Source organism: Cucurbita moschata, unplaced genomic scaffold (assembly GCF_002738365.1).
Source record: "Cucurbita moschata cultivar Rifu unplaced genomic scaffold, Cmos_1.0 Cmo_Scf00022, whole genome shotgun sequence".
In the NCBI taxonomy this organism is placed as follows: Eukaryota; Viridiplantae; Streptophyta; class Magnoliopsida; order Cucurbitales; family Cucurbitaceae; genus Cucurbita; species Cucurbita moschata.
Window position 1 is genome coordinate 1,856,274 of NW_019268538.1, and position 12,285 is coordinate 1,868,558.

At 36.1% G+C, this 12,285-nt stretch overlaps 1 protein-coding gene across 2 annotated transcripts; it reads right to left on the bottom strand.

Annotated features, from left to right (window-relative positions):
• Window positions 1-1,618: 1,618 nt before the first annotated feature.
• Window positions 1,619-11,449, bottom strand: LOC111459751 (indole-3-acetaldehyde oxidase-like). 2 transcript variants are annotated; one of them, XM_023102783.1, is made up of 10 exons: window positions 11,251-11,449; window positions 6,938-8,632; window positions 6,156-6,415; window positions 5,849-6,058; window positions 5,382-5,600; window positions 3,835-4,794; window positions 3,162-3,257; window positions 2,925-3,023; window positions 2,568-2,757; window positions 1,619-2,025 (listed from the first exon to the last, which is right to left on the bottom strand). In XM_023102783.1, exons 1-10 carry the CDS (start codon window positions 11,402-11,404, stop codon window positions 1,796-1,798), a joined length of 4,113 nt encoding a protein of 1,370 aa, XP_022958551.1. In that variant the 5' UTR covers window positions 11,405-11,449; the 3' UTR covers window positions 1,619-1,795. The 2 variants fall into 2 exon arrangements, with proteins under 2 accessions (XP_022958551.1, XP_022958552.1); XM_023102784.1 differs by lacking the exon at window positions 11,251-11,449 and adding an exon at window positions 8,957-9,086.
• Window positions 11,450-12,285: the final 836 nt, after the last annotated feature.

Below are 12,285 nucleotides of genomic sequence, written 5' to 3' on the forward strand. Positions count from 1 at the left end.
TAATAATAATAATAATAAATGACATTTTTTTATATTTGTCTCGATTTTTGCAAAGAAAGCTTTGAAATTTTGGTTGGCTTCAACAAATTATTTTTTTAACCTATTTTTAAGTCTAAGCTCTAGATTCTTATTTTTCCTTGGGCTATTTCTTATTTATCTTATTATTGCTTTCGCATTTATTTTATTATTTATTATTTATCTTACGTATTATATCTTAATATTTTTTATTTATGATTTGATTTACTGTATATTTTATTTTATTCTTAATATTTAATTATTTTATATTTTCTTCGTTTGTATGAATTGGGTGCTATTGTAAGTGGTGGGAATATCATTGGTTCATTAGTTGGACGATACGGGATCGTCGGGTAAGAAGAAGAGAAGTGTAGAATTGAGAGGGAGATCGAGAGAGATAAGGGAGAAGAAAAGGAATTCTAGATTTTAGGTCAAATAATCAAATTTCTCATTAACCTCGACTTTAATTAGAAATTACATAATGCAAGTAAACCATTAATAATTTACATAACCCAAGCCATAATTGAGGTTAAATTTATACGTGATGTCGTTTATCACATGTTGCAATTCACGATTTAGTTTCATTTCATCATGGATTTCTTTTGAAATTTTCTTATATTTTAATATAATTTTATTTACATTTAATTTTAATAGCTCAAACGAATGGAAGCTATTTTAGAGAGGGAAAGAAGTGGAAGACGAGTTAGTTTAAGGGGGGTGTGCATCGAGCCAGAGGAGAGACCTGATTTAAATATATGACTTCTTGATGGAAGGTATATGTTAATTATCAGTTAAACTCACATTAATCTTTAGAACAACAAATATGTGAATGCTAAAGTAAGTTTAGCTCAGCAGTAATTGATATGTAATATCAATCCATATGTTTTTCAATTTTACATTGTAATTTCATATTAGTTTGCCTCCTTTTATTACATTTCTTTATCCTTCCATTCATTAGAGGTTTCTAGATATCAAGATATTCTAGAAATATTATAAAACAAGACAAATGTGTGGTCATGTTGTCTAACCTTTGCTACAAATACTAAAGTGTCGTAGGGTCCTAATGTGAGATACCATCTCCGTTGGAAAGGGGAACGAAACATTGTTTATAAGGGTGTCGAAATCTTTTTCCTAGCAGATGCGTTTTAAAAATCTTGAGGAGAAACTCGAAAGAGAAAACCCAAAAAAGACAATATCTACTAATGGTGAAATTGGTCGTTATATTTAGGAAGTGTCTTGTAATCTCTTCCGGATAAGTCTCTATTTTCCAGGGGATAGCAGTATTAATTCAGCCCACTACTCTGACTTCTTTAGCTTCCTAGAATTTAAGAGTTCATCCAAACCCATCTCTCTACTACCAGAAAAGGCAATTTACCAGAGCCATCATTTCAAAAGGCTTCATCAGAAAATGAGCAATGTAGGTAAGCTGATGATTTTATTTTTGCTATTTTTCTTTCTTTGTTTTTGCATTCGCATGTTAGAGCAATAATCTCTTTTCGTTATTTCAACGAAAAGTTATATTTCTCGTCACAAAGGTCAAGAAGTAAATAACGAACGTTTTTACTCGAGTTCGCAGTCTACAACTAGCACTAATAGCCCTCACTTGAAAAGTAAAATCACAAGTAACCCATGATCTTTGTAGTTCTATTTATTTATCTGCTGCAAATAAACTTAGAAGATGAGAAAGTGCATTACCTCATAAACTGATAGTATTTTCACATTACATTCATTATCATGAATTTATTGGCATGACTTGTGTTTTGGGAGGAAAAGTTTGTGGTCAGCTCGCTGTGCTTCTCCATTCCTTGATCCATTTCAGGTAACTTTCCACAGAGTCCAGCCCACAGAGCTCTTTAACAACAGGCATGGTAGCTGGAACCTCTAGCTGTAACGCGTAACCAGACTCATCTCGACGTTTCCATGTACATATCTGTTTTCGTGCCTCTTTAATAGCAGCTCGTGTTGCACAGTGGACTGATGCAGCTAGAAGCAATGGTGATTCTCCTGAAGCTGCACAAATGCATTTCATTTAATTAAATCCCACTTCAAATAAACCCTTCTACAACATCAATATACACAGATTTCTCACCCTCACTACAATTGCTACCACTTACCTCCAGATCAATAAATTACGAACCAGTTTGGAATGACTCTTTAAGGGCAAACACTTCCGTAAATGTTTAGAAAGTCATTTCAAACAGATCTTATACATGCGTTTTTACTATTTGGACATGTCTTAGACAACAGTTTTTACTACTGATCTTGTTAAATGCTATCGTTTTTCCTTTCTTACTTCTGCGTTAAGCCTGCATATGATGGTGGAACCTATAATTCCAATGCATATTGTAATGTTTGCATGAGGCCTTAGCTGAAAAGCTAAAAACCGTATAAAAGAAAAAGTCTACTAACGTCTACAACAGAGCAAATGAAAGTATAGTCAATTGGACCCTGCAGAGGAATCAAGAAAAATATCTAGAGTTTTTTCTTCTAAGAGCAAGGGAATTACATTCTCTTCCAACCTATAATCAAAAGCCAATGAAGTTTAAACTTACCTTTTGAAGAGAGGATGTGGTTTTTATGACGTCCAGAGTTCAAAATTTCAACATTCAACTGTTTTGGAATGGTGTCAATCGTAGGAATTTTGTAAGTCCATGTGCTGTCAGTAATAACTAATCCATCAGGATTTGTGAGGTATTCTTCTGACATAAAAAATCCAATTCCTTGAACAAAGGCTCCTTCAATCTGCACAGAATGATTCTTGATCATTAGAAGATCTGCCCCTTGGATATCCGATCAATCTACCCCCACTTACAAATAGGTATATGAAACTTAAGTGAGTCCAAACTCAAAGCACAAGAGATTGAAAAACAAATTAGGAAATCAATTTTGTGCTTAGTGTAGCTATTAACCTGTCCCAAATCTACAGCAGGATTGACGCTTCGTCCACAATCATGGATTATATCTGAACGCAAAATTGTGGTTTCTCCAGTGAGAAGATCAAGCTCCACCTGTCAAGGCATGAATTTGGTGAGTTGAACTTTGCAGTAAAATAAAGTGGCATTGAAGTAGCAGCCAACTGCTTCTTTTTAACTTGAAAATGTTGATACAATGGTAAACACAGAAGGAGATGTTGTTAATGGACGTGCCTCACTCACTGCAGCTCCATAGTTTAAGTAGTTCCTTGAAACAGAGTCAGGAACATACAAAGAATTAACTGATAAATTCACTGATTGCAAGTTCGCCTGCAGTTTTTCCGACAAGAAATGTCAACGGTGTTATGCACCCAAGCATATGACATGAATCACACGTCCAAAAATATTCTTATGTGGTATGAAAACTGCTCACTCAAGGAACTAACAATGCATAACTACAAATCAACTATCAGACTAAAGCATGGCCGCCACTTAGTTTCATAAATAGAATATATAATGTATAAAACCGAAACATGAAGACCTTCAACATGTGTTCCAACTCAAAAAACAGGTCTCATGAAAATGTTGAGTTCATAAGAAAAAGAAAAAAAATCACTATGTTCATAAAAAATATCAGAAATAACTTTCTGCACTACATCTAGTAGCTTCAAATAATTGTTTAGAAGTTAGGAATTTTTTTTAAAGAAACTAATTTCAGGTGAACATGTAATAATAAGACTTTCAGAACAAAGCATGTGAATCAATAACACTTGGATCATGGATGTTCCTCCCACACTAAAAAAAAAAATATTATCTCCAAACTATAGGAAGAAATGTCAATATAGAAAGAAAACATGATTGCTTAATCATAAAATGTTCTACGAGATGATGCAGAGCAGACAACAACCTGACTTATAAGCACATCCCATTTAACCGAACCACTCTCCTCCAGCCTTTTCTTGAGAGGTGTTAGTCTCTCCACCAATATATTGCAGCAAAGTCTAACTGCCTCACAGCTTGATTCGGAGGTAGTACTCGCATATGTACCCCCTCCTTGTATTAAGCTAATGGTATCAGATTGAACCACTCTCACCTTTTCCAAGAGGTCACCGGTTCCATCACATTTAATTGAGCTAAGGGCATACGTGACCATCTGTCTCACCTTCGCCCACAGCCCCTGACCAATTTCAATACCCCCAACTTCCACAACAACAGAACCATCAGTTAGAATGCTCACTTTCCCTGGGGTTGGTCTCAATGTCATCTCTTGCACGATAGGAATTCGAGAGAGACCTCTTTTTTTCCAAATATTGCTGCTATTAAATTTATCCACCATTTCTGTTCTTTGTTTCAAGCATGAAGATGTGGCTAACCTATCCCAAATTGAAGGTAAGGTGTAATCTTGAGGTTCACCTGCATTCTTGTAGAATTTTTTGAGGCTGTTAAACGTATGCAGATTTACTTTTCGGATAGTATCGACATCCATGCAAAGAGTAGATGCTACATGTTCAATTACCGCTTCAGCAATAAAGGATCCTTGTACCTCTCCAGGAGCTCGCATCGCAGATTTGCTTGAATAGTTTGTCTTGCATACTTTTATATCAAAAGATAAAGCACCCCAATCATACTTCTTAAGTCCATTGACAATGTTGTGTGGCATAATTGGACTTACATCAGTACTCATCCCTGCATCAACCAATATATCTAATTGACATCCTGTAATTTTACCGTTAGATTTGAAACCCACATTGTAAGTTACTTTCATTGGATGTCTCCCTCCTGCCATTATCATGTCAGTCTTTCGATTAAGGTAAATCCTGACTGGACAACGTAACTTGTGAGCAGCAAGTGCACATGTCGAGGCAACCTAAACAACATAATTGTTAAAAGGCAAGAACTCATATTAGAGTGTCGTTCATGCTTGGAAGAATAATGAGAACATTGGCAAGAAAAAGAGAAGTGAGAAGGTTGAAGGAAAACTATAGGGAAACAGATAGAAGTGGAAGTGTTGAACATAAATAAATAATGAAGAACATAACGATCTTAAAAATCATGAGAAGTTTCAGCTCTGATGCACAACTATCTTATTCTTTGATTCAATGTATCATCATCCTACTAACTAAGAATATAATCGAATTGAAAACATAACAAAACTTTCAACAAAATTCACTGTTTTGAAACTGGCATGCAAGGAATACTTGGGAGTAAAATCATAATTGCATATATATACTTGATTTCGGTCTGATTCTATCTCTGTTTGTTCCGTTTGAAGAAAGGAAGGATCCCAAAGAATCGATCTTCCGTTCATAAACACTCTTACTAGTAAGTCAACCCAAAAAATTTCCAATGGAAGTGGAAAATCTTGTTTTACTTGGAGGTTCAAAGAAATGCACCAGTGAAGAAGAACCGTTTTTCAATAGTTAATTGCACATAGAGTTGGCAGCAGGTACTCACAATCATAGACTTCACGGCCTTTCCACCAAAGCCTCCTCCAACCCTTCTCGTAATTACACAGACATTATGTTCTGGAACACCGAGGCACTTCGCAATAGCAGAATGCACATTAGCAGGCCATTGACTTGAACTGTAAACTACCATGCAGTTATCTTCATCTGGAATGGCAAGTGCAGAATGGGTCTCCATGTAAAAGTAATATTGTGATCCAAGTCTGATCTGGATGTTAAAATTTATGAAAACGATTAGGAGAAATGACCTATCTTTTGAATAGATAATAACTAATCACATTTGTAGCAGAATAGTTAGAAGCTAATTTTTTGTTGTGAGAAACGGTCAAGTAGGCCATGATTGAATCTCTAACTATTAGACTTAAAAGTGGTTCAACTAAGTAAATCAAGGAAATTCCCCTAGGCAGGTATACCATCATTGTATATTACGGCCAAGAAATTCATTGTAGAAAGTACCTGAGAAGCGTTAATATGGTAATCTGCTTCAGCCATTCCTTTTGATATATCACCAACCTGTTCTGGAATTAAAAATGAAGGAACTTCAACGAAGCTTGACCTCTTAACAGCATCTTCTACAGAAAGAATAGGTGCTTCCAAATTATCTGTGTCATAATCCACTACTGCATATTCTGCAGCCACATCTGCATGTTTCTGAGTATCTGCAACCTAAGAAAAATGTGGATAGGTATTAAGCACCACAGCAAGTAAGGGTACCTTCTATGACTGAGGTTGCTATAAATGAACCATGAGGAATTCAAATTACCACAAAGGCAAGTGGCTGACTAGCACACTCAGTCAACTTATCTCCAAATAGAATTTCGTCACCAAACATGGTTCTAGCTCCAATGTTCTGTCCACCCACGGGAATATCTCTGGCGGAAATAACCGCAACAACTCCCTCTGGTTGTGATTTGGGAGGAAAAGTAAGACCCTTTACCCGTGCCAAAGGCTTTGAGCTATATATGAATGCTCCATGCAGGCAATTTGTTGGTGAAGGAATATCATCCACATAGATAGCCTCGCCTAAAATATTCATAAGCATATTTACATTGGTTTCCTAATACTCGAGAACAAGAAATCCTGTCAAATAAATAGACCTAAAAGAACATGGAATGCTAAATATTATGAGTGTAAGCCTAAAATATCAAGTGAAAAATCGGCTTTGAACATGTAAGCCTAACCATGAAGCAGTATTGGAAGTATAACAACTAGGTAATATGAGACATCTGACACTAAGTAAACTGGATCAAGCCGAAGTTGAAAATAGAAGAAGTTCAGAACCGGGAGATACTAAATCTAATTCAAATGAGATAACAGGCACGGGCCTTCGAGTCCATGGAAATAAAGGTAGCAAAATAGGTGACTTATCCTGAGATCACACACCAACATGCACACGTTCTAACTCATTTATGTCCTGCCATGCAGACTAGGTTTGCTACAGAATATTCTAGAGTTTGTGAATGTTCAATGCTCACGAGGTTAACTAGGACAAGTTCATTCTGTCTTTGAAAGTCTGATTTCATATTATTACAAGATATAAAGTACCTGAAGCTTGAATGGCAGCTCCAGATTTTATAATGGCATCTCCGACTGGGTAATATTTTGAGCTCAATTCCAGTGTCTGCTTTCCAGATGATAGTAGAGTAGCAGTTTTATTATAACAAAGTAGGCCGTGGTCTGAATTAAATCTGTCAGGCAGTGTTGACGAAGCATTCCTGCATCCATATAGGTAATCTTTATTGATTGCAGCTTTTTCATCAACCAAGGAGCTTAAGAACTCAAAAAGAAAGCCAACTGCTAAGCTTGTCCTATACGCAGGAGATGAAGTGCCCTTTTCAGGAACTATAGTGGTTCCAGTCAATGAGATAGCTTCATATATGACATTATAATCAATAACTTTTCCAGCTAGAAAATCTTCAATCTTTCTTGCTCTAATGGCGTGTTTGGTCCCATATGCTCCAAAACCCAGGTGACAACTATTTAATATGATCCCATTGGAATTTTTACATGGGGAGATTGCAGCCAAAAAAGCAGCATTTAGATACGGCAGTGCATTTCCAAGGGGTCGTGGAGAAGCTCTAAAAGTATCAAACATGACAGTAGCATCATCTGAATAAACATCCCTAACTGAATCCCAATTTGGAATCTTAACACTTAAAAGTACACATTTCGGACCCAATGGAGGTCTCTTGAGAAACTCATCCAACATAATCGTTTCTTGGCTGGAACCAGTTAATACACTTATCATGGAACCTGCAGCAAGAAGTATTGTGGCAATATCTGAAGGAAATTGTTTTCTTTGTGCCATCATTAAATTTCCTCCAATGCTGGCAGTATTTCGTACAAAACTCGAAGCAATTTTCTCCATGTGCTCGGCCAGTTTATTGAACACTAGCTCGCCTATTGAGGAGCTTTCATGGTTATTATTTTTCAGAGCTTCAATAGCTTTTGCAATTGTCACCGTCGCGCCAAACTCTATTCCTGTTGAATCCATTCTGATAACTGAAAGCTCAGGGATGTATTTAAGATTAATGTATCGATCAACATGTTCAAATTCTTTGTAGTATCCAACTTCAGTGTTGCCAACGACTAACTTCGTTTTGCTTAAATTACTAGAATCATCACATACCAGTAATCTGTTTAGATCCTTAATACTAAGGGGATTAAGCCAGGAACATCCCTTAGAGTCGACAAAAGGGATAGACCTTATTTCCTTTTTTAAAAATTCAGGAAATAAGCACGGGCCATTATTTGGATCATAAAGAGGCAATTTACTTGATTTCTCTTCCTCACCATATCCCTTTTGCCAGAACGCGTTTAACCCCAAATCCTCCATGTCAACATCAGAAGCAAAACTCTTACAGGCATCAGCAATTGGCCTGTATCCTGTACAGCGGCAGAGGTTTCCAGAAATAGCCTTTTCGGCTTCAGAAACAGTAAGTTTCGAGAATCCCGGTGAGGGCTCAGGTCGATTGGTCTTTTCAGCATTGACGAGAGCAGAAAAAAGTGAAACACACATTCCAGGGGTACAAAAGCCACACTGAGAAGCATGAAAGCCAGCAAATCTTTGATGAATTGAGTGGAAACCATCCTTGCAATTCCCAATACCTTCACTGGTTGTAATTGAACAGCCATGTATACTACCAAGCAAGGTGAGGCATGAGCTTACTGTAAAATCTTCGACCTTATCTAACACAGGATCGTATTTGGACAATAGAACAACACAAGCACCACAACCGCCTACATTTCAAATAACCAATCACGTCAACAGTTTTATCAAATTAAATACCTATAATGATTTCTGCAGAGAAGAATAGTGAACCAATGATCAGTTACAAATTGAATCCAACCATCCGATTTCCACGGTAAAAATAAACGAATTGTTCAAACAGAACATGTAATGTCCCAATTTTTTGCATATTCATAAAATAGAAATATTTTTTTTAAAGGGACTAAATAAATGTAACACAAAAAAAAAAAAAAAGAGCAGCAGTTGGAACAATCGCCAGTCGTACTCTAGCCGGCGATAGACGTAATGCGATGAGGAGGAAGTAGGATACCAACCCCGATTCGCAGCCAGATTTTTGTGGATTTGGGGAAGCTTAAATCAATAGAGGGCCACGGATTCGGATGGGAATGTTCATTGAGAGAGGGAAAAACGGAGAGCAAACTCGAGAACTACACCCAGGGTCGCTGGAGGAGTTGAGCTGCGAATTAGCGGAGTTTGAGCAAGCGCCAGGCCTCAAATTCATGGGGGTTTCGTTGCAAAAACATTGAACAAGAGCGTGGTGAAGGGAATTGGACCGAGGAGCTCAAGGAAGCCAACAACCGGATTTGAGTTAGGTGAGTTCTTCGTGGACTTTTCCCGAGTATTCATCATGCGATTTCTTAACGAAAATGGACGATTCTTGTGGCTATAGGCTCACCGGGAGGAGCTCAGCAACGTTGGTGAAAAGAGTCGGAGGCCGAGGGCGCTTGAACGAGTAGATCGGGTTTGGTTTGAAGGTATGCATTTTTGGGTATTCCGCGAGTTTCAGAGAGAAATCTCCTGCTTGTTTCATGACGAAACCTAACGAACTTTGGCCCTTGAGGTTCATAGTAGGATATCTATGAGTTCGTACAAGAGTGCAGAAGCTATCGGGGCGTATAGCTCAAGAATCGGCGAAGGAAAGACGGAGGAAGCAGCCGCGCGGGATGGGTCCGTCTCGAGGAGGAAGACACGGATCAAGTGCGCCGGTCCGATAGCTCCATATTTTCCTTCAAGTAAATAACCATTCATACTTTTCCGTAATCAATATTTGTGGGAATTCACACTAGAATTATAGATTTTGATTGGTTTAGTTAGAATAAACGTTTTAAAACTTCCGTTACACCGAAGGTAATTTTAATTGATCTGAATACTTGTTGGGATTCTAACCTGTTATGATTTAGCATACTTTGCTTTATATGCACGTACCTTGCTAGATATGCGCAATTACGATGAATTGATGTTGTTTATGCCCCTAGAAGCATGTTAGGAGGTTGAATATTTGTTTATGCCGGAATGATGTTTGAACTAGATCCTATGTGACCTAGAGGATACGTATGACTTATTAGCTAGCTAGCCTACGATTTACCTTTCCTTGGTCCTTGAGCCATGTTTAGGGTGCGTTACGACATTATGGGTCAACTAGGCCTTTGTGGGAACGACTAAGGCGCAACCCCTAATCGTGAACTCACTTGACCAATGAGGATCTACTTAGCATATAGGAACGTGACGTCACTTACTTAGGACCTGTGGCACACTAGAGAGTATTACTGAGGGAGCTTCGGTTGTGCTAAGTGGGGAGCCAACCTGACACTATTTAAAAGTTGGAATGCCAAGAGAATATGGAGCTTGTTAGATGTCGTTAGGTGAACTTCTAGTTGGCACTTAGTAGTAGACATGTATGGAGATATAGGGAGACCGAGAGGATACCTCTAGCGAGTTGTGACTTCACCATACCTATTAAACTTCCTTACAGCCCAATACAGATGAGGGCATACCGATTTATGAGCAGGAAGCGTCATGACTAGATCGATCATGAGAGGCTAAATGCACCCTGAAAACTCGATTACACCCCAATGGCCGACTTACACCCTTGAAGTAGAAGTAAGATATACAAACCTTAAGAGCCTAAAAGGACCGTTAGAACTTGAACTATGAAATTGGCTAACTCTAGGACCCTATAAGACCCTAATGGAGCATATAGTTCAAGAAATATTGAATTGAAGAAGCTTCAGTGAGAACCTACTTACTGAGTATTTCTATACTCATTCATACTATTTTTTTGTTTACAGATGGATCCTAGGCCATTGTTCTGTGACAGAGTCTGCAAAGTCATGTGGCTCGGAAGGACCCACAATTGAATCATATTCTCTTTGATACTATTTAAGTATCTTTTACTTTGAATTTGACGATGGATTACGTTGATACTTTTATGACAATTAGGTCTTTATGTTCCCACTTTTTTTTGTCAAATTTTGAACCCACACGACACTCTATGATTCGAAGTCCAAAAAAAAAGCAATCTTGAACTCACAGGACAGTCAGTGATTCGAAGTTTAAGAAAAAAGCAATCTTTAAGTTCAAGCAACAGTGAAGAACGTTTAACTAGTACTCTTTCATGTATCAAATCACTGTTTGAACCAAAGTTCATCGAAAACAAGCTATCAGTAAGAACAATATAAACAGAATATCAGATCGTAGTCATGAATTCAGTAGACTCAAACCCGATCAACCCAAGAAATCCATTTTTCCATGAAAATTAAGCAACCCCAAGTCATGGATTTGAGAAGATTAAGTAATTAATTAGAGAGAGAGATAGAGAGAGAGAGACCTTCACCACAGCCAAGCTTGACACTCTTGAAAGAAGTATGGTGGCGCAGAAAGTGAAGCAGAGTAATGGAAGGGTCAACGGCGGAGAGCTCAAACCTCTGCTGATTAACAGCAAACACCGGCGGAGCTGCTGCTACCATTGGCTGATTCTCCATTGTGGATGGCCGGAACAAAACCGGCTTCCACCTTGGATTTTATAGACAAAAGGAGACAATCCAGATTTTATTAATTTTTTTTTAAAATTTAAATAGTTTTAATGGAATTATATAATTTTTTAAATTCTAAATAAATTATATTAAAGGATAAATTTTATACAATTATAATAATTTATTAATAAAATAAGAAAAAGAATTAATTAATTCATTATTATTAATTACACTTTTAATTTTGATCAATTAATTCTAATGTAAGATTATAATATATTAGTGAATGAGCTAATTAAAGTAATTAGTTATAGTTATAAAAAAAATTAAGTATACTTAATGGTTAGTTAATTAAATAATAGTTTTACTAAATAAATATTTCATTTATAAATAAAATTTTATTTGTCAAAATAAATTTAATATATATTTTAAATAATTTATTTTATAGATTTATTATAAATAAATAAATAATTATATTATTATTATATATATATATATATATATATATATTTTGTTCAAACATCAATTTTAAAACTTTGAAACAGACATAAACATTAATATTGGAACGCATTTCATATATGCAACTTCTTTCAATCAAACAGTGATATTTTTCATTCGTGGCTTTTTGTGTCCATTCATTTTAAAAATATGTGGAATTCACTCGAGATAATTAATTTTTCTATAAAAAAATAAAAATAATAATAATAACGTTGGATTTAATTTATTTTTTGAAACCATTGTTAAACTCATGGTTTTAATTTTATTTGCATTTGGAATTTTTTTTTTAATATTTTTTCATCAAAATTTTATTAATATAAAATCTTAATTTTATTTTATTTTTCTATTATATATATATATATATATATATATATATATATATATTTCATAAAAAC